The sequence below is a fragment of the Ostrinia nubilalis genome, chromosome 3 (genome assembly GCF_963855985.1).
Source record: "Ostrinia nubilalis chromosome 3, ilOstNubi1.1, whole genome shotgun sequence".
Classification (NCBI taxonomy): domain Eukaryota; kingdom Metazoa; phylum Arthropoda; class Insecta; order Lepidoptera; family Crambidae; genus Ostrinia; species Ostrinia nubilalis.
Genome location: NC_087090.1, coordinates 61,919 through 83,904, shown reverse-complemented (window position 1 = coordinate 83,904; position 21,986 = coordinate 61,919). Strand labels below are relative to the sequence as shown.

The 21,986-nt window shown below is 44.9% G+C and overlaps 2 protein-coding genes and 1 long non-coding RNA gene across 3 annotated transcripts; 2 read left to right on the top strand and 1 right to left on the bottom strand.

Annotated features, from left to right (window-relative positions):
* Positions 1–1,734: 1,734 nt before the first annotated feature.
* On the top strand, positions 1,735–4,681 carry LOC135087856 (uncharacterized). Its single transcript, XM_063982686.1, has 2 exons — positions 1,735–4,121; positions 4,525–4,681. Exons 1-2 carry the CDS (start codon positions 1,735–1,737, stop codon positions 4,679–4,681), a joined length of 2,544 nt encoding a protein of 847 aa, XP_063838756.1.
* Positions 4,682–6,451: 1,770 nt separating this feature from the next.
* LOC135087855 (signal transducing adapter molecule 2) lies at positions 6,452–18,030 on the bottom strand. Its single transcript, XM_063982685.1, has 5 exons — positions 17,826–18,030; positions 11,264–11,649; positions 10,381–10,669; positions 9,611–9,721; positions 6,452–7,018 (listed from the first exon to the last, which is right to left on the bottom strand). The coding sequence occupies exons 1-5, from the start codon at positions 17,866–17,868 to the stop codon at positions 6,576–6,578; spliced, it is 1,272 nt and encodes a 423-aa protein (XP_063838755.1). The 5' UTR covers positions 17,869–18,030; the 3' UTR covers positions 6,452–6,575.
* Positions 18,031–19,975: 1,945 nt separating this feature from the next.
* On the top strand, positions 19,976–20,809 carry LOC135087501 (uncharacterized). Its single transcript, XR_010260854.1, has 3 exons — positions 19,976–20,105; positions 20,281–20,501; positions 20,583–20,809. It is a non-coding gene; the product is annotated as an uncharacterized LOC135087501 (long non-coding RNA).
* Positions 20,810–21,986: the final 1,177 nt, after the last annotated feature.

The following is a 21,986-nucleotide window of genomic DNA, read 5'->3' as shown; positions in this document are numbered from 1 at the left end:
ATAAATCTGGGCATTTCATATCGAACATTTAATTAAATAGCAAACTTTTAGTTATGATTTTTAATAGGTTAGGTACTTAGGACCATTAGCACCGACTTCGAAAATATTAATCATGATCCTACTATCCTACTAATATTATAAATGCGAAAGTCTGGTTATCTGAATGTCTGGATGTTTGTTACTCTTTCACGCAAAAACTACTGGACGGATTTTGATGAAACTTTACAGTATTAGGTATTGTTTATAACCCAGAATAACACAGGCTATAATTTATGACGATTACGTGACAAACTAAATTTCACGCGGGTGAAGCCGCGGGCAAATATTATTATAACACTCGTACGAGTTTATCAACGTGATTATTTTTCTACTTTTTTATTGACATACATTTTACTGGTGGTGAGTTAAACAAATATTATTATCGTCGCATCGCATGTAACAGCAGGCGGGGTAGGCAAGGACACCAGAATATTCAACCCCACCCCACACTCACGAGAAGAGTCGAGAGATCTGCGGAGGTCCGTGTCGAGGATAGATTAGATTCTCACCGGTGTAACGTGACGCAGCCGCCGGCTCTCGGCGCGCGACGTGGGCGTGGGGGCGCGCGGCCACGCCGGCGGTGCAGGCAGGCGGGTCCGCGCCCGCCCGCGCCGCCGCCGCGCTGCTGGCCGCCGGCCTGCGCCACCGCCTGCGCCGCAGCGTGCGCCTGCTCGACGGCCCGCCCGCCGCCGCCGACGCCGCCGCCGCCGAGGACCAACGGTGAGTTCGCAGACCGATATCGGTCTCCGCCTTCGTCCGACCTGGACCTGCGACCGTTTGCGCGATGCGATATCTGAAAGAAGTCTACGTTTATACGTTTGTGTCGGCACAAAGAGTTGCGGTGCGCTTTTAAAGTGCCCGATCGAATTTTAACGTGTTTAAGAAACGACACCCGCTCATCGTCGAGCTTCACGGGGCCTCGAGGATATAAAAAAATAAGCCACTCGACGGCCATGTTTGTAGATTACTGCTGATCCCGACGGCGGAATGGGGCGAGGCGGCGGGCGCGGGCGGCGCGGCGCGGCTGCGCGTGGCGGGCGCGGGCGCGGCGCCGGCGCGGCTGCGGCTGCACGCGCACGTGTCGCGGCGCGCGCCGGCCTGCGACGACCGTCGCTTGAGCCGTTGGTTATACAACAACCGTGACAAACTCCGTGACTGCCGTTTCCTAACCGGCGACGATCTGATGACGCCCGAGTGAGTCCGAGATTCAAATCAAGGCCTGTTCCAAGATTTTGTCCTCTTATTTAAGTGCTAGCTGTGCCCGCGACTTCGTCCGCGTGAAATGATGACTTTGGGTAGGCACTTTTAATTATTTAGTCTAATTATTTTACAAATAGCTTTTGCCCGCGACTTCGTCCGCGTAGAAGTCGAAAACGTTCTCATAGGATTTTCTTATATCTTTATTTCCCATTCCCATGGATTCCCATGGTTCTTCCTACTGCACTGAGGCAATCGACGGAACACCGGAGTTATTTTAGTGGGTATGCAATGTACCTAATATATTGCTTTTTTTTTAGATTTAAAATGTACCATGCTTTGGAAAGACGCAAGGAAGCAGAGCTCCTGGCGGCGCGGGCGGCGCGCGCCGGTCTCCCCCTGCGGCCCGCCGCGCTGGGCCGCGACGCCGCGCCGCGCCGACAGCTGCTCGCGCTGTTACACGAGGGAAACGACTCTTTCTTATTTTTGGATTACGATATGTGGTCTGACCTCGACCGGGTATACGTTATCGAACCACCGCCGGACGAAGACGAAATCGATGAATCGGTGCGCCTCGCCGACACTTGGGCGCTGAGTCAGGTGGCGCCTGACATTTTGCAAGCCTTTCACAGATTCGAGCCCTCTCCGACGGATCTGCGTAAAGTGCTCGAGCTCGAAGCCGCCGGTTCGAACGTCACGGAGGCCGCCTGCGCGGTGGCGTCGAACGTCGCACGGTTCGAATTTTGGTTCGATTCGAAGTTAAAGTACGACACGTCGTATCTGCTGGACGTGTTTCTGTGCAAAAGCGATCCGGACAAAAAAGAAATCGCGGAGGTCATACCGAAAATAATCAAAACGGTCGCTTCGCAGACGAAACTGAGCTTCGAATTCAACGTATCCGTTTTCGACGTGAACTGCGAGGACGAAAACTCGCTGATGAGGAAGTACATCGAGCGCGCCCAGAGCGCGCACTGGGCGCGGGCGGCGGGCGCGCTGGCGCCGGGCGCGGGCGCGGGCGCGGCGGCGGCGGCGGGCGCGGCGGCGGCGCTGGGCGGCGCGCTGCTGCTGTACGCGCCCGCGCCGCCCGCCCCGCCCGCGCTGCTCACCGCGCCGCGCCCGCGCCACACCGCCCGCGCGCTGCGCCGCTTCGTCTCCGGCTTCGGGTGGACTCGCCTCGCCGTTCTTTCCGACCGTTCGCAGCTCGCCGCCGAAATCTACGAGTCCCTTCGGTCCTTCGGCGACTTGATCCTCTGCGACGTTCCGATGGACTCGGATCCGGAGTCGGCGTTGCGAACTTTGAAGCTGTACGAAGCTCGCGTCGTGTTCGTCGATTCGAACTCGTCCGTCGCGATGTCCGTGCTCTGCGCCGCCGGCGGTCGGGGAATGACGCCGGAGGCCGGCTACGTCTGGATCCTGCGCGAGTGGCGCGTCGCCGATGCGGACGTGAGATGTCGGCGGGAAACGTTCCCGTCGACTCATTTCACGGTATCTTTTTGGTGGCGCGGTGGAAAAGTTCCGTGCGCCCTCGACGGTTCGGGCGACCCGGCCATGAGGAACGCTCTCGATGCGACGTGGCCCGATCGCACGTGGCCTCCGCACGCGGCGCCGTTGGCGGACGCGTTGTCGCTGTTGCTGCACGGCTTCCAAAACTTTTTACATGAACATCCTCAGAGACGATATGACATACACGGTCGAACGGTCCCTTCCTTAATTTGGGAAAATCTCAATAAACATCCTATAGAAGGAGTGATGCAGACGTTAAATTTGGACGAACACGGAGTTCGAAACCATCTCGCCTACGTCGAAAGATGGCGTGGCAACCGGAGAGATGCGTTGGCCGTGTGGCGAGTGAACGACGATACGGTGACGGAGGTGCACACGGAAGGATCGATTTTCCTAGATCCCATTCCTTCGGACGGTTCGGCCTCCTGTTTGTTCAAATCTTCCAGCGAAGCGTTCTCGCCCCGCTGCTACGACGGCGCCTGCTTCACGGGCGCGGCCGCGAGCCTGCTGGCGCTGCCGGCGCTGCTGCTGGCGCGGCGCGTGCGGCGGCGGCGGGCGGCGGCGCGGCGGCGCGCGGTCACGGCGCGGCTGCTGGCGCCCGGCGCGGCCGCGGGCGCGCTGGCCGGCCTGCTGGTGGAGCGCGGCGCGCTGGAGCTGCGCGGCGTGCTGGGCGCCGGCCGCTTCGGCGTCGTGCGCCTCGCCGTGCTGCGCGCCGCCGGCCGCGCCCGGCCCGTGGCCGCCAAGGCGCTGCGCGACGACTCGTCGCCGGCCGAGGAGCGCGAGTTCCTCAACGAGGCGCTGACGCTGGCGGCGCTGCGGCACGAGCGCGTGGTGCGGCTGGCGGGCGTGGTGGCGGGCGGCGGGCCGCCGCTGGTGCTGATGGAGCACGCGCTGTTCGGCGACCTGCTGCGCTACCTGCGGGCGCGGCGCGCGCTGGCGGGCTCGCGCGCGGCCGAGGCGCGGCACGTGTCGGCGGCGGCGCTGACGCGGCTGGCGCGCGAGGCGGCGGCGGCGCTGGAGTTCCTGGCGGCGCGCGGCGTGGTGCACCGCGACGTGCGCGCCGCCAACTGCCTGGTGGACGCGCGGCGCTCGCTCAAGCTGGCCGACTTCGGGCTGGCGCGGCGCGCGGGCGCGGGCGCGGGCGCGGGCGCGGAGTACGTGAGCCGGCGGCGCGGGCCGCTGCCGGCGCTGTGGCTGGCGCCCGAGAGCGTGGAGCGCGGCGCGTTCTCGGCGGCGTCGGACGTGTGGGCGCTGGGCGTGCTGCTGCTGGAGCTGGCCACGCTGGGCGCGCGGCCCTACGGCGCCTGGCCGCCGCTGCGCGTGCTGCGCCACGTGGGCGCCGGCGGCCACCCGCCGCTGCCGGTCGACATCGCGCCCGAAACGTGAGTGTGATGGTGCGGGCGAGCGGCCTCGAGGCCCCGGTCGGTCCTTCCTTCGAACTCCTGTGTTCACCGTTGCGGGTTCAATGGCAATTCAACTGTCCCACCGAGACTGACTCGTCTTCGCTGGTCGGGTTTCTTATTGGCGGCTAACAGGAGTCTTCTGTTGAGTGCTAAAATTCTAGCTACACAAGTTGCAGCGCGGTGGGATAGAATCAGAGAGTTGAAGAACCCTCGTAACAAACGATTTTTAAACAATTATTGTAGGCACACCACACGTTGCAGTCCCGTTCCCCGAATGTTATAAATAAACCAACGCATGATAAAACATAAGTAATAAATTAAAAAAGTCGAACAATGTTTTGGAGCAGCGTGTACTGTGTCAGTAACGAGCGTGCGGGCGCAGGCGGCGCGTGCTGGCGAGCTGTTGGCGCGCGGCGCGGGCGCGGCCGGCGGCGGCGGAGCTGCGAGCGCACCTCACCGCGGCGGAGGCGGCGCTGCGGCCCGCGCTGGGCCCGCTGCAGGCGCCCGACGCGGCCGGTGCGGGCCGCCGGGGTCGGTGACCGCGCTGGGCCCGCTGCAGGCGCCCGACGCGGCCGGTGCGGGCCGCCGGGGTCGGTGACCGGGCGGCGCGTACTGGCGAGCTGCTGGCTTAACTGCCTCATTTATGTATTAATAAATTATTACATACATACAGCTGTTCGTTTTCCATGAAAATAAATAAAAATATTTTTGAAAATTCCTAACACTGTATGTCGGTGTGATTGATACCTCCATAAAATTACAGCTCTCTAGTGCCAGTGCTAATTTGTTATGTTCGCAATTTACGAAAAAGAGCGTTTTGCATATATGCCTGTAGAATTAAACACAAAAATGTATTCGTTTTATTTTTGTTTTATTAGCTCAGCAAAGAACCCTATACAGGGTGTTATTAGGTAAATGGGTATATGAGCCGACACTAGCCCATGTTAACATGGTCATATAAATAGTATGGTGAAGTCAGAAAATTGATATCTTCATTTTAATAATTTTAATTTTCATACAAATCGGATTTTATAAAATTTATTTTGCCCATACATGCCCATACTGATCAACTGCCCGACTAAACTATCGGCCGACGAAAAATCAACGGTGTGTGCCTACTCTTAGTCGTAGAGTGATTGTATATGTTACGGTAAATGTGATAAATGTGAAAATTATGAATAATCGCCGGTTATTATGAATAATTACCTCATGATTTGGTAAATGTGATTAATATGAGATCATTTATGTGTGTATAAAACTAAATAGGCGGCTTAGGGGTGGCCCAAGGGCCACCCCCGCCGCACCTTAACCTATTTTTCACTTTAAATCAAAACAATGTGTTATAGGCATTATGGCAAAGTAATGTTACGCAAGAAACAGTCCAAACTCATTTTGCCAAATTATATTAATACTATATGATATCAAAACGTTCAAAATGTACACGAGCCGGTGTTCTCTTTTATGATATTTGTTAGTATTAAGGTTACATTATTAAATAATCACTGATAAATGTGATTAATTTATCACTTTTACCGTAACATATATTTTATATCCTATAGCCTTCCTCAATTTATGAGCTATTTAATTATTTAAATCAAACTAGTCATTCCTGAGATTAGCAGTTTTTAAAATGGTGCAGATTTTAAAATGGTTTTGGACCTATGGAAGTTCTTTTTTTTTATTTAAACTTTTAAGTTGAAAATTTGATAGTGTTCTGCTTAAAGCATAATTTTAATGTTTCTAGCAAAACTCTTGTATCTTGTCAAACATAAAAAGATGATTATTTTTTTCAAACATCTGCAATTAATAACGAATATGTCAAAAAAAAAAAAAGAAATCTGGGAAAAGTCAACCCGAAAAAAAGAAAAAATATTTGAAGCCTACTAGGTCATAAAATTGTAAAATATCACAAAATTAACTCTATCTTCTAAACTAAGCTAAATCGTAGGACATACTCGTACATGGGGGTGATTTGGATACACCTCGATGTAAGGATCTAAATTTTTCTTTTAGACCTCTCTGTTTTGGCCACCCTGTATAGTCTTTTACACACATTACAGAAGGCGCATCTGGTATTGTACCTAGGTAAAGTACGAATGATATTTCATACATTACCTAAGCGTTTTTGCATTGCATAGCCTAGGTATTGCATAGAATGCTGGATTAGACAGATTGCCGGTAACACTAAACATATTAATTATTATATTTTTTATGATCGACCTAGTAGTAGAGCAAGCAGACGCACACAGTACATGCTGATGAGACGTGATGCGTAAACACCTTTAGGGAATACAATAAAAAAGAAGAAGTTTAAAACTCAAATAATATATTTCAGGCATTATTTACAATAATAATATATTTATCATCTCACTAATTTTCGAACGCTTCAAATGTCGAATACGAGTAATATACGTCACGGTGCGCGCTCAGCAGTCAGCAGCGCGGCGGCGGGTAGGCGTGCGGCGGCGCGTGGTGCGGCGGCGGCGGCGGCGGGTAGGCGGCGGGCGGGCGCAGCGCGTCGCGCATGAGCTCGTGGTACAGGTTGAGCGCGTCCACCAGCTCGGCGCTGAGCTGCGTCAGGCGCGCGTGGCGGCGGTCGGCGCGCTCCAGCGCCGCGTCCACCAGCGGGCCCATGGCGTGCACGCGCGCCTCCAGCCGCGCCAGCGCCGCGTCCGCCGCGCGCGCCGCCGCGCCGCCCGCCTCGGGGTCCGCCTCGTGCAGCAGCGCCAGCGCCGCGTCCATCGTCGCCTCGTCGATGCGCGCCTCCTCCTCCGCCTCCGCCGCGCCCGCCCCCGCCCCCGTCCCCCCCACCACCACCCCCGCCGCCGCCGGCGCCGGCTCCGCGAACTTCACGCGCGGCGCGCCGCTCTCCGCTTCTGCGAAACGATCGCGCTCGGCGTTTGAATGGTGCCGACCCTCGAAACTCAAATCAAATCAAATCAAATCAAATCAAATTAGTTTATTGCAATTGTAGGTACATGTCATACATTGATGGATCTTAAATTTAAACGTAAAATTGTTCAGCTACAATTTGCCAAGCAGATGGCGTGCAATATACATATAAATGGTTACTTAATACTAATACCTGTTCATTTTATAATTTTACATGCAAACATTTTATGATCACATTCTTAAATTGTCCAGGAGGAATTCGTTAATGGAGTAGTATGCCTTCTCAACCAGAAAGTGAAATAATGCATTTTTAAAGGAAATTAATTCTTCTTTATTCCTTATGTTGTCCGGTAACTTATTGAAAATACGTGGTGCCATGCCCGTGACATTTTTCGTGAACAAAGCAGTTTTATGTGTTTTCGAGCATATTTTGTTTTTATGACGTTTACTATTTAATGTCTCAAATAACGATAAGTTCTTTTTAACGAAAAGACAGATTTCCTGTATATAAATACACGGCAGAGTCAGCAGTTTCAATGACCTAAAGTGTGGTAGACAACTATCGGTTGGTCGCAATTTGCACAGAGCTCGAACACATTTCTTTTGTGCTCTGAAGACTGTTTCTCTATCCGTGGAGTTACCCCAGAAGATGATTCCATAACGGATCGTTGATACGACATATGCGTGGTATGCTATTAAAACAGTGGGTTGATTAACGAGTCGGGCAAGTCTATATAAAGCATATGAATATTTGTTTAGCTTTTTGCACACTGTTTCTGTCTGAAATTTCCATGTCAAATTATTATCCACCCAAAGACCTAGGAACTTTGTTTTGTCGGTTTCTTCTATTTTCGTTTGTTTAAATTTAATGTCCAGATTTAGTTTATTTGTGTATTGTTTAAATGTCATGATATGCGTCTTATTTAAATTTATTTTAATATTATTTGAAATAAGCCATTCAATTACATTGGAAAGTGTCATATTTATGTCAGATTTGTAGGATTCTAATTTATCTCCAGTAAATAATATTGTACTATCGTCAGCAAATAAGGTCATTGAGTAATCTGTAACTTTAGGCATGTCATTAATGTAAATCAAGAAAAGTAATGGTCCAAGGATACTTCCTTGGGGGACTCCATACTTTACCAGTTTTCTTTCAGAACAAAAACATTTTTCTATTTTTAATTTAGGACAAATTTTAGTAATACTGGTTATTTGGTATCTGTTAGTTAAATAAGACGTCAAAAAATCCAACATATTACCTCTTATACCATAAAGCTCTAATTTTTTTAGCAGAATGACATGATCCACGTGATCGAAGGCTTTAGTCATGTCCATATATACTGCTGTGACGGGCAATTTCCTATCCATGCAAGTAAGTACTTGGTTAATCAAGTTGTATATTGCCATATTAATATCTTTGTTTTTCCTGAAACCAAATTGCTCTTTAGCAAATATATCATATTGAATAAAGAAGTTGTTTAATCTATTGAAAATTACTTTTTCAATTATTTTAGAGAATATTGGTATTAGGGCTACAGGTCTATAATTATTCATGTCCATTTTATTGTCTTTTTTAAAGAGAGGCTTAATGACCGATATCTTCAATTCGTTAGGAAAGTATCCATTCTGAATGCATAAATTTATAACGTGACTAAGTACGGATGCAATAGCTGGTGCAACGTATTTCACGACTTTGGTAGTAATCCCATCATACCCACAACTATTAGTGTTTTTCAGAGACTTTATAATAACGCCGATGTCGTATGGGATAGTTGGGACCATAAAGAAGGATCTATTATTTTTGTTGTTGACACAATGTATTATTTTATTACTTGGCTTACATAGAGGAGCAACTTGGTTTATGAAATGGTTGTTAAAAGTTTCCGCTACCAATTTTGGGTCGTTGATTACTCGATCATTTTGCTTAATTGAAATACTCTCGGTAGGGAAGCGTCTTTTTTCTTTGTTTATGATTGTCCACGTTGCTTTTGATTTATTTTTCGCGTTATTTATGTAATAATTGTTTTGTGCCTTTTTTGTTAGTGATATAATTTTCTTAAGTCTTTTTGAGTATTGTTTAAAATTATTTAAGTTTTCTTTACTGGGATGTAGTCTATAATGCCATAACATATCACGTTTGCGACTACAAACCTTCCGTATGCCGCTAGATATCCACCTTTGCTTTCTTGTTACTGAGTTTCTAAACCTAACAACCGGAAAACAGAGATCATACAACAGCTTAAAGATATCATAAAATGCCTTAAAAGCTTCGGGAGCATTAAAAGACTCAAACACGTCACGAAAAGATAGACTCCGGAGGTGCTTGTTAAATTTGAGTAAATTTTCTTTACTATAATCTCGTCTCTCGGTAAACCAATGAGAAATAGAGCATGTTCTCTTAACAGGACACTTAATGACTTGTGCTGTATGATCAGATAGAGCTAATTCTATAACTTCTACTTTACTGCCTCGAATGTTGTGTGCGATATTATCGATGCAGGTACCACAAAAGACTGGCCCGTTAAAATTACGGATTACGGTTCGTCGATTCGAATAATGCAAACGGCGCTCACCCGGCCGGGGCTCGCTGAGGTCGGCGGTGACGAAGTTGGCGGGGAACAGGCCCTCGCCGCGCTCGTTGTGGCCCTTCCACCAGTTGGGGTCGCTGGAGTCGGTCACGTGAACTGGAATCGATCACAAATCTTAAACACGTGCGATTTTGTTGTGAAGAGTAGATATATGTAGATCGTTTCATCCACGAAGACGCGCCCCACCACTTTCTGGTTGAGGGAAGCGCGGGGTGCGGGGAGTGATTCGAACAATCCGAGCGTCATTCTCATTATTGCAGTGTGCGTGTGCAGTCATGGATACTATCATGTCTATGGATGACGTTTCCATAGAAACACATTGTTTACTAATAACAAATGATGGATTAGCGGAATGCTGTATTATTTATTAATAAATTGGCGACGTTGGACATGGAAATAAATAAATTAAAACTAATTAGAGCAGCCTGAAGGGCATCTTTTACACGAACACAGAATATTGTAAGTACAGCGACTGAAATCTTCCACGAAGAGATTACATTACGAAACTCCCCGAACCCCGCGCTTCCCTCGCCCAAAAAGTGGTGGGGCGCGTTTTCGTGTATGAAACGATCTATAGACAGGTACGCAAAATATTGTTTTGGCAGTGAACCGTGTCAGGCAATCGGAACAAATCATTAGAATAAACTAGATAAAATGAACGTTATCAATTTGTTTTATTTTATTTCATTAGCAAAAAATAAGGAAAAACAACCGGGCACAGACGCAATCAGCCCCGGGAGCCACCGGCTACTGACCGATCTCGCCCGCCATGAAGGTGAGCTCGTTGTCCTCGGCCGCCTCGAAGTCGTACAGCGCGCGCACCTTGCGCGGCGCCGGCGCCTCCGCCTCCACGCGCGGGTACAGCGGCGCCGGCTCCGCGCCGCCCGCCCCCGCCCCTCCCGCGCCCGCGCCCGCCCCGCCCGCCTCCCGCAGCGACAGCGCGATGGCGCGCGCCAGCTCCTCCTGCTCGCGCGCCGCCGCCGCCGCGCCGCCCGCGCCCCCCGCGCCGCCCGCCCCGCCCGTCGGAGCCGCCGCCGCCACCACCTTCGGGACGACGTGCGTTTCCAATGAGGGCTATCGTTTTAGCGCTCACCAGTTAGCGCCACTGTAGAGTAAGGTCCTGTCACTTGCTAGTAGCGAAGACTGTGGCACCAACTGGTGAGCGCGAAAGTGGTAGGACTATCGTATTTGCACTCATCAAGATGGCGCCACTGTAGAGTAAGGTCCTGTCAATCGCCAGGGGTGCCAACTGTTAAGTATAAAAACGATAGTCCTCATTATTATACATGCCCGCGGCTTCACACGCGTGAAATTTAGTTTGTCCCAGATCGTCATAAATTATAGGCTATATGTATGTTATTCTGGGTTATGAACAATAATACTGTAGTTTCATTCAAAATCCGTTCAGTAGTTTTTGCGTAAAAGAGTAACAAACATCCAGACATCCAAAGATTGTATTCCAAACTTTCGCATTTATAGTATTAGTAGGAAGTAGGATATTCGATGACCAGTCAGGAAACCTGTCTTTGATTTCTAACTCTGTCGCCGCAGAACGACCGTTTCGGTAGAATGTACGATCTCTTCGAACTGTGCGATAATTATGCGAGTGAACAATCAAAGATCGAAGCGCAGGCGTACCTCGCCGCCCTCGGCCTTGAGCTTGGCGTGCAGCGACGGGATGAGGTCGAGCTGCGGGTCGCTGCGGAACTCGCCCTCGGCCCACTTGCGCAGCAGCGCGCGCAGGCGGCGCGCCACGGCCGGCTGCGCGCGCGCCAGCAGGCGGCGGAGCTCGGTCTCGAAGTCGCGCGAGGCCACCTCGAGGTGGAAGGCGCGGCCGCAGTTGGCCACGCAGGCGTCCAGCAGCGTGGCGGCGTGCACCTGCACGTGCGGGTCGGGGTGCGCCAGGCGCCGCAGCACGGCGCGCAGGCAGTCCTTGGCGCTCTGCGGCGACGCGCCCGCGCGGTCGCAGATCTCCATGATCAGCCCCCACTCCTCGCTCGTGTTGTTCTCGCTCGTCGCCCTCTCTGTGAGCACACGGATTGTTTCGTCATCGTTTCGGCCTCTCTGTACGGGTCTGTCTGATGACGGCCTAGGAAAAATGTTAGAGTCGCAAATGTAAGACCGAACTCCTTGGCCGCTCGCCTGGCTGGCGAGAAACTTGCTTTTTATTTTAATGTTTTTAACTACTGCCACTTTTTTCGTTCACTTTGTTCTCTTCCTCTTTTGACTTTTTTCTATGATTGAACTAAATTATGATCTTTTTTTACTAATGTGTTTTTATAAACAATACAGTTTTATATTTTCATAGTGAAAGACACATATTCACTCTCCTTGGTTAATTTCCGGATTGGCCGGCATCTGTCCACCTGTGGATGCGAGCAGCTACCGACCGGTCGATCTGGAAATCATTGTTGGAGGCCCATGTTCAGCGGTGGACGTCCTGTACCTGGTACCTGGCATCAGAATTATCTTTAGTAGCAAGTAGGCTATTACAAAGCACTTTTACACATCCCAGTATTAACCATCCCACTGTTTCAGGACTAATTAACAAGACGTTAATTAAATACTTATTATACAGGTTTACCAGATGGCAAATGATCTCTAATATAACCCCTTTCAAGGAATAGGTCGAGTTTCCCCGTCACAATGTTGAATACTGCCTAATATTATCAATAGAATGTTACCAAGAAGCATTACGTTAAATCGAGAGTACCTACCTTTTTTAAAAAAACTGTTAGGATCTTATTAATGACAAACTCCTTGAATAGATATTTATTTCTTTCATTTTCCATATGGTTTTAACTATGCTTAGGAAAATAATTTAACAAACAAGGATTCCTTCACAAGGAAACAGGAATGAGTCATCAAACACAAAAGAAAGTGTAAAGATAACAAATTAATCACCTACATAAATGTAGGTTTGTATGAAATCTATGAACTGCATAGTTTGAAGGCATAGAGCTGGGTAGATCCGCCGATTTTATTCCGCGGGATTTATTTTACGTTTTTTGAAAAACTTAACAGGGATGCGTGCAAACTAGCTTAAACTGAAAGGTTAAGCAATAAGCTTTTTAGATCAGTGTGAGGCCCTTAGATTCAATCGTGATTTTAGAAGTAACAAGCGTCCAAATATTTTTTCACAAAATGGTAATGACGTTTTCCTAATGGTAATGATTTTATTAAAATGGTAATGATCTTATGTTAATGGTGATGACGAAATATATTTTATAGTAATACATTAAATTAAAATTACTTAAAAACTAAAATTTAAATATAATTGTTTAGCTAAACACCAATTTTATCTATGTTATTTTCCTAGCTAAGCACGTACCTATTAAAGAATGGGTTGGAAATAAAAATAAATGTATTCAATATTTTAATGAATTTATTGAATTTGGAACAATACGGACATTAGTTAAATTTTTTTTACCTTCCTAATATTATTCAGAATCAGAAAAAATATATATTTACACCAATGAGGATTTTGATTGAAAAATATGCCTAGGTACTCTTACTTAGACTTACACAATAGTCAACATACAAGAAATGAATAAAAAAACGTCTTTTCGTAAACTAATAAAAAACCTTCTCATTTAAAAACAAAGCTTAAAGAACAATGGGACAAAACGTCCCCAGAACTGTAGCACTTTAATACCTACCTTGTATGATAGACCATGCTAATACCCGACCGATCTCTCTAGCTACAATCACGGCAAAGGTCCTTGACAGTGTGCTTGACTCTCTACTAGATAAATATTTAAAATCACATAATGCTCAATTCGGGTTTAAGCCTGGACTGTCGACCGAGAGCGCCATCCTTAGTCTTAAGCACACTGTCAGGTACTACACGGATCAGGGGACTTCCATTTACGCATGCTTCCTCGACCTCTCCAAGGCGTTCGATCTTGTGTCTTATGACATCCTTTGGGATAAGATGAGGAGGCAGGGCGTCCCGTCAGAAGTATCACAAATATTCCATTATTAGTATGCTAACCAGATTAACAGCGTAAGATGGGCTAACGTTTTTTCTGAGGAGTATGGGTTGCAGTGCGGGGTGAGACAGGGTGGGCTGACGTCTCCCAGGCTTTTCAACCTATACGTAAATGACCTCATTGTTGCCCTTAGCAGTATGCGTATCGGATGCTGGGTAGATGGTGTTTGTATCAACAACATAAGCTACGCTGATGATATGGTACTGCTGGCGCCAACAATGGGGGCTCTCAGAAAGATGGTGGGTGTGTGTGAAGCGTATGCTAAATGCCATGGCTTATTTGTATAATGTGAAGAAGAGCGAATACATGGTATTTAAGGCCGCCAGTAAATGTCCAAACGTGGTACCCGACCTCTTGCTGAATGGGGTAAAGTTAAACAGAGTCACTAAATTTAAATATCTCGGACACTACGTTACTGATGACCTTAAAGATCATGTTGATATCGAGAGGGAACGAAGGGCGCTGGCAGTAAGGTGTAATATGTTGGCTCGCAGGTTTGCCCGATGTAATGACCATGTCAAGATCACTCTGTTTAAAGCATACTGTCAGAGTCTATACACGGGAAACCTATGGACCACGTACTCGCAGAAATCGCTTGGCGTCCTTCGGGTCCAATATAACAACGGTTTCAGGGTGCTGTTTAGAGATGGGTTTCCACCCGGGTAAAAACCCACATGAGGGTAAAAACCCAATAAAATCCCGTTTCATTCCACCCGTGGGTGTTTACACCGGGTGAAAACAAATAATTTTATAATTATTTCAATTGGTATCTTTTCTTTATTTTTATTGAATTTTTCTCATTTAAGTTTATTGATTAATAAGTAATAAGTCAAATTTAACACTAATATGCATTTATATCGTGGCCAAATCGTAAAATTGATCACATTATGATGATGTGACCAATTATTTTATAAAATGGTGTTATTTCAAGAATCGTTGAACCGATTTAGAAGAAATTTAGTAGGAACACAATAATTTGTGATCATGGCAAGGACATGGGGGGGGGGGGGGGATGCCAAAGATGTCAAACTCTCTCTTTGATTGATGACATTACGGTATAAAGTTACAAATAACAACACCAACTACAAAGTACTTCTGCTTAAAAACTTGAAATCGTACCGCCCTTCCGCCACTGTAACGCATTGTAACGTTTTTCAAGACCTCCTCTCCCCCCAGATTTCATTACGTAACACTAGAACGCCCCCTTAGCAACAAATACCACATCTCACTTTAAAAAACGCTATTTTTGTTTTCACCCACCAGAATGGGTGATAATGGGTAAAAACCGGGTTTTTACCCAAATCACCCAGTTTTAACCCAATCGGGTGAAATGGGTTTTTACCCACTCTAGTGCTGTTGGGCTTGCCTCGCTTCTGCAGTGCTTCGGAAATGTTTGCTCAGTCGCATACTGACGGCTTCTTTGCTGTCCTATGCAAGAAGACTGCCTCGTTGCTCAGTAGGATACGGGCGAGCCCCAACAGTATCCTGAAGACCGTGGCGGAGAGGTACGACTCTCCTATTATCCGACATTTCCTTCGGCTACTTCTTACCGAACGGGTTGGATAATTAGTGGTATGTTATAATAAGTAAATTACTAACATAGTTGTATAAGGCACCCATTTACTAACCATGTGGATCATTGTTATCTTTAAATGAATAAATTGAATTGAATACTATAATTTTATTATATGACAGCTCAAGTGTGACATGTCTCAGAAAAGTTATATCAAAAATAAAAATTCATAAGCAACCCTGAAAAAATACATACAAAATCACTTTTGACCAACTTCAAAGGGCACGACAGCTTGACCCCGGGACAATTCGACCCCTGTGACAACTCGACCCCTGCTACAACTCAAACCCTGCGACAACTTGATTTTTTTCAACACTCAACACTTTTAACTTACTTCAAAATAATGGTTTCACGACTGCTGGACAGTGGCGGCGTAGCATGGGTTGGCACCCGGGGCATAGCACAGCACAGCATCCCCCGTCATAAGTCCTTAATGTAAGTAAGTTGGGTATACATATAGTGGGGAGGTAAGACACCCCAAAATGGTCTGGTGCACCCCCTCTTTTGGGTTACCGATTGAATGAATGAAAGGTGTTAGTTCGAATGAGCTATATGATACTAATCGCAACACCCCCCCCCCCCCCCCCAATCATGGCATATCCTCGTTATACTAGCGCCAGTGAGTACTAATCTGCGTGACTTTTGTCACCCCCTGATGAGTGGCACCCGGGGCGGACCGCCCCCCCCTTACGCCGCTAGTGGCTGGACCCTACGACTGCTTAACCCTACGACCACTCGAACCCTCCGACAACTTGTATTTGTGACCCTGTGACAAGTCGAACACTGTGACACGTCAACCCCTGCGACTACTCTGAGCATTTATTGTAGATACAGTTCAGGCATTGATTGATGGAGCTAAATGGTTTACAATAAGTATCATAGTTGAATATTTTGGACTTGTCGTAGGGGTCGAGTTGTCCGGGTCAAGTTTTTGTAGGGTCGAGCTTCGTTTAAAGTAGGTTAAAATTAATTTAATCGAGTTATCGCAGGGGTCGAGTTGTCACAGGGGTCCAGTTGTCGAACTGTCGTAGGGACCCTACGACAGTTCGACCCAGATGACAACTATGATACTTATTGTAAACCATTTAGCTCCATCAATCAATGCCTGAACAGAATCTACAATAAATGCTCAGAGTAGTCGCAGGGGTTGACGTGTCGCAGTGTTCGACTTGTCACAAGGGTCGAGTTGTAATAGAGATCGACTTGTCGCAAGGATCGAGGTGTTCAGGTCGAGTTTTCTTAACGCTCAAGCAGTCGTGATACCGTTTGAAGTAGGTGAAAAGTAATTTAATCGAGTTGTCGCAGGGGTCAAGTTGTCGGAGGGTTCGAGTGGTCGTAGGGTTCAGCTGTCGTATGGTCCAGCAGTCGTGAAACCATTTGAAGTAAGTCAAAAGTGTTGAGTGTTGAAAAAAATCAAGTTGTCGCAGGGTTTGAGTTGTCGCAGGGGTCGAGTTGTCACAGGAGTCGAATTGTCCCGGGGTCAAGCTGTCGTGATACCCATTGAAGTCGGTCAAAAGTGATTTTGTATGTATTTTTTCAGGGTTGCTTATGGATTCTTATTTTAGATATAACTTTTTTCTGAGACATGCATGTCACACTTGAGCTGTCATATTATAATAAAATTATAGTATTATCATGTACTATCATATTATAAGGTAGGTATTAAAGTGCTACAGTTCTGGGGACGTTTTGTCCCATTGTTCTTTTAGGAAACCATTCATAGTCATCATTACCATATACAAAGTGTCATCACCATAAGCCTAAATGATATGGTAATGATGTTAATGGTAATGACGAAAACGATTTTAAAATTATATAAAAATAATTGTCACCACTATTGGGACACCTCAATATCGCCATTTTTTTATTGTAATCACATGCTACAAAGTGCTAATTATTAGAAAAATATCGATATATAAAACTTACCAAATCGCACAAAATGGGAATGACGCGAGCCGATGACAAACTGCGAGTGTCTCTCGTTTTCGGAGTTTAAAAAGTCTCGGAGCTGCGTAAATTTTACGTGCATTCTGTTCTGTTACGAGCAACGAATTGAAGAGTGGAACGCGCGGACACAAGCGGGGATAAGTCGCGTCGCGGCCACATTAAAGAACCTTTGATGCTGCCGCGATGGCTATGACGATTTCTCGTGACAATATTTCAATTCATGATTCCATTTTATTGGCTAATACGATTTCAATATAATTTTGTTATTTTGTCACGGTAAATATGTACATTTTAAATTTATAATCAAAATCTGGTCTGTGTATAGGTAAAGTAAAAAAAATTAAAAGACAACGGCAAAGGTCAGTATTTTTACTGTGATGGTAATGACGTTTAGTGCGTGTTTTCTTGATTATCGAAATAACTTGAAGTATTTAATCAATATGGATCATGGCGCCTTATGTGGAAACTTGTATGAATCGTTATTCAGAAGTTTAATTTACCAGAACTACAACAGTTTTTTTTTTATCGATCGGAACATAAGTTTTTTACTGTTTCGCGGATTTACCCAGCTACAGATGAGCTATTCCTTCGAGACGACGATAAAATATATACTAAAGAAAAACAAAAACGATTAAAAACATTGTAGAATTAAGTTAAAAACCATTTACATGGCATTATTAATACGTACCGACATCTTGATCAAACGGGGATGAATTCCCGAAAATACCCATATTACACGCCCAAACAGGTAAGCAAGCAGCAAACTCCCTAACAAATACACAATAATTTAACTGTTAAAATGATATTGACGCAATATTAGATGAATTTACAAAACTTATAGTGAAAACACAAAATATACTTTTATACTTTTGTTGTTTTTGACATGACACAGGTTTTTGACATATAGTGTTTTTTTTTTTTAAATAAAATTATAGCACAGATTAAGATGAACTACACTGAACCGCATGCTGAACCGTTCCATTATATCATATCACATTGACAGCGAGGGGGGCGCCACCATCGTTCAACTCTAATGCCGCGTTTAGACAATCACACGAGCGGACATTTTGTTAACAGCGCGCGAACCTTCCTACTCACTCGCGTTGGAGGCGGGCGAGTCAAAGGGATTTGTTGCGAGCGGCAGCTGACTGCTCACACCTCAAACCAAGGATAAATCATGCTATCCTATCTATTATCTATACAGGGTGTTAGGTAAATGGTGTTATAAGCTGACACTAGCTCATTTTAACATGACTGTGCAAATGGTATGGTGAAGTCAGAAAATTGATATCGTCATGTTTATTATTTTCATACAAATCTGATTTTATAAATTTTATTTTATATGAAAATTAAAAAAATAAATTGATGTACCATTAATTATATCTGTTACGGCTAAATATAGATATGAACATAAACTTAAGATTAGCCGGCTAAACTTAAGTTTATCTTCGAGAAGCGGCTAAAGTTCGATAAAATGTTAGTTTGCGTCGTGATATTCCTCACATTAGCCGGCTAAGGCCAACGACAACGCGCATTTTGTAATTTTAAATACCTACAGAAGATTCTGTAATGACCAAATGGTTCCTTATTATTTTATTTTAATGATTAGGTAGATATTATTTTAAGTAATTAATATTTTGTTATTGTAATAATTGTAATTTTGAATACCTACTTAGGTAGGGTGGGTAGTCGAACAGTGAACCAACCAGATACGCTGAACCACCGCCATAATTTCAAAAAGTATGACGTTGCCAGTTCCACCGAACGAGTCACTACGTGTCTCGTGGACGCCCTTCCCCTCTCCCGTAGTGCGCCGGCGACTGTGGCTAAGGTGTGACGTGTGGCTACGAATTCTTTGTTTCTCGACGAAAAAAGATAGTTTTTTCAGAGAAGCCTTACGATTTTTGTATATTTTGCTATTTACCTATATTAAGTACGAAATCTATTTGGTATCAAAATTATTGTAGTTTTATCTGTTTAATGAGCACATTCCGTGATGACCATTCCGCGTACTTCTTATTGTTTGTGGACTCATAAGTTGAATAGTGTATGTTTTGAACAGTGAACCAGGTTTTCAAAGTACACAGTGAACCGGTTGACTGTTTTTTATTTAACCACCAAACGGTTGATTAATTACCTAAAGGCTTTAAGAGGCAATTTTCAGTTATTTTTTTTATTTAACTTGACTGAATTGATGTATCAAAAGAAATGGTCGTACTACAATAATAACTACTTACAATGAGAATTATACCTAAAAATGGGGGAAATCAAGCATCAAGACCAATCTAGTCGCGCTTTCAGGGTTGCAGGGTTGCTATGTGAACGACAGTGGTGCCCTTATTAAATTTTTACTCCTTTGTGTCGCGCTGTATACAGGGTGGAAACCATAAGTGATCTCACTCGATTATTAATTCTAAACTACACAAGATATTGTAAAACTGGTTACTTACTGATCCTGAAAGTGCTTTACGGGGCGAGCTCTTCTACGAAATAATTTCGTAGTTCTTTTCGTCAAAAAGGTATTACGTTATCTTGTGTAGTTTTTAATATTACGTGGCTGTAGCTCTGTGCACGATTACAGCGCCAACTAGCGTCCACAACTTTGTGGGTCTCTTCCCGGGTATTTTCCTTTAAAATCCGTTTCCCAACCTTTACACCTCGTCATTGGCAAATGCACAAGCCGTGCGTGCCACAAAAAAAAAAACTGTGGGCTCTCGCTCGGCACCACAGATATGGATAGATGCAGCATGTGTCAAAAATTGTATGAAGCCGAGCACCACAGCCGAGCACAGATATGGACTCGGCTCTGTCACATTGACATTGATGATTGACATTTAGGTCGTGTAACTGTGAAAAAGTATCGAAATGAAATATTAACAAATTATTTTCGACTAATAAATTGTTGTGATACCAAGATTTGGGTGGAAAAAAGGTTTTGAAATCATTTTGGTCATTTAAATCAAATGAGGTAAGTCCAAAACTGTGTTTAATTTTGATTGTGTCAGGGTTTGTTTACTTCATTTTATAGTTGTAGTTTTACAGTAAAACAAAAAGAAAAAGCTACTTTAATGGTTTCAATATATAACTGTAATTATATTTAAATGTTCCTGAATCGCTAGTAATAAATTAAATATCTTTTTCAGATCGAAATGAGTATTGTTTTGAAGACCGCGTTTGTGAGTGTTACAACAAATTCCAACCACAAACCGTATTTAAAGGAAAGTTGTTGGTATTGGCTGGACATGTCCGAGATGTAGAAGAATTAAGAACAAAACAAGGGCAGAGTTCAATAATTCACGCTCTCATCATAAGGCAAACATCTATTACTTTGCCACCTTAGAAAACGAAACGGTTTTAAACTTAGGTAATTATTTCCGTTTGAACTTAATACCTAGCTTGATCGAGTTTTGATAGACGTAATATTAAAATATTAATTTGATTGCAGGTGAATACAGCACAAGTAGTCACAAGTGTGAAATGTAATTGTGGTTATAATCAAAGTGGTTATGTAGAATCGTTTTGCCATTGACAGATACATCTGATGACAGAGCTTACATTATTTCTACTTTTGACCACCACGAGTGCTGCGATAGATTGTTACCCCCACCTAGTACTTCGCACCCAGCGACGTAAGAAAGTGATTATGACAGGTCTATTAAGTGAGGCGCTCCTTTTAAACCTAATCAATATTTTTTAGAATCGAGAATATTTTCTTAAGAAATCTAATCAACTTTTTATTTGTTTGATTTTTAATTTTGATCAAAATTATATTACCTACAAATTTTCATTGTCTAGATATGATATAAACGTTGGTAAACAATTAATCACAAATAATTGAATATTATGCATTTTATTCTATTAAAATAACAATAACAAACAACTTGTGGACAAATCGCATAAAACATAACCGGTCATGTCCTATGTCATACAAAGAACACACCCTCCATGTTTCAGGTCTCTACGATCAGTGGTTTAGGCTGTACGTTGATCCATCAGTGGCGCTCTGTACCTACTTGATCATTATTTTGCCACGATGTTATTTTAAAACTGCGATATCTCCTAATAGATTTTAGAAATAGTATAAATTAATACCATAATAATAAATAACAATACTTAAAAGCCACTTGAAAACTTTAAAAGCAACTATTTTATTTACAAAAATATAAACATTTTGTTATTTTGAAATATCCATTTATCATATTGACACAATTATTTAAAAAGATAAACTCAAACAAAATTACATGCTTTGAAGTACAACCGGCCCGTGACAAACAAGAACCGCCCCGAGCGTGCGCGCGCAGCTGCGGGGGGCGGGGGGCAGCCTGCCTAGCTACAATTTACCCCGCCGCCCGAAACGCGAGCGCGTGCAGAGCACGCGCTCGCGTTTGGGTTAGGTTCTTTTCAGAACTTAACCCATTTTCAGAATGGTCCCAGCAACCTAACTCCAATTTTTCAGTAATTTCAGACGTGGGTTTTTGGGGACCTAACGTGGGTCGAGTTGGGTTTTTTAAAGTTAGGTTCTTTTCAGAACTTAACCCATTTTCAGAATGGTCCCAGCAACCTAACTCCAATTTTTCAGTAATTTCAGACGTGGGTTTTTGGGGACCTAACGTGGGTCGAGTTGGGTTTTTTAAAGTTAGGTTCTTTTCAGAACCTAACCCATTTTCAGAATGGTCCCAGCAACCTAACTCCAATTTTTCAGTAATTTCAGACGTGGGTTTTTGGGGACCTAACGTGGGTCGAGTTGGGTTTTTTAAAGTTAGGTTCTTTTCAGAACCTAACCCATTTTCAGAATGGTCCCAGCAACCTAACTCCAATTTTTCAGTAATTTCAGACGTGGGTTTTTGGG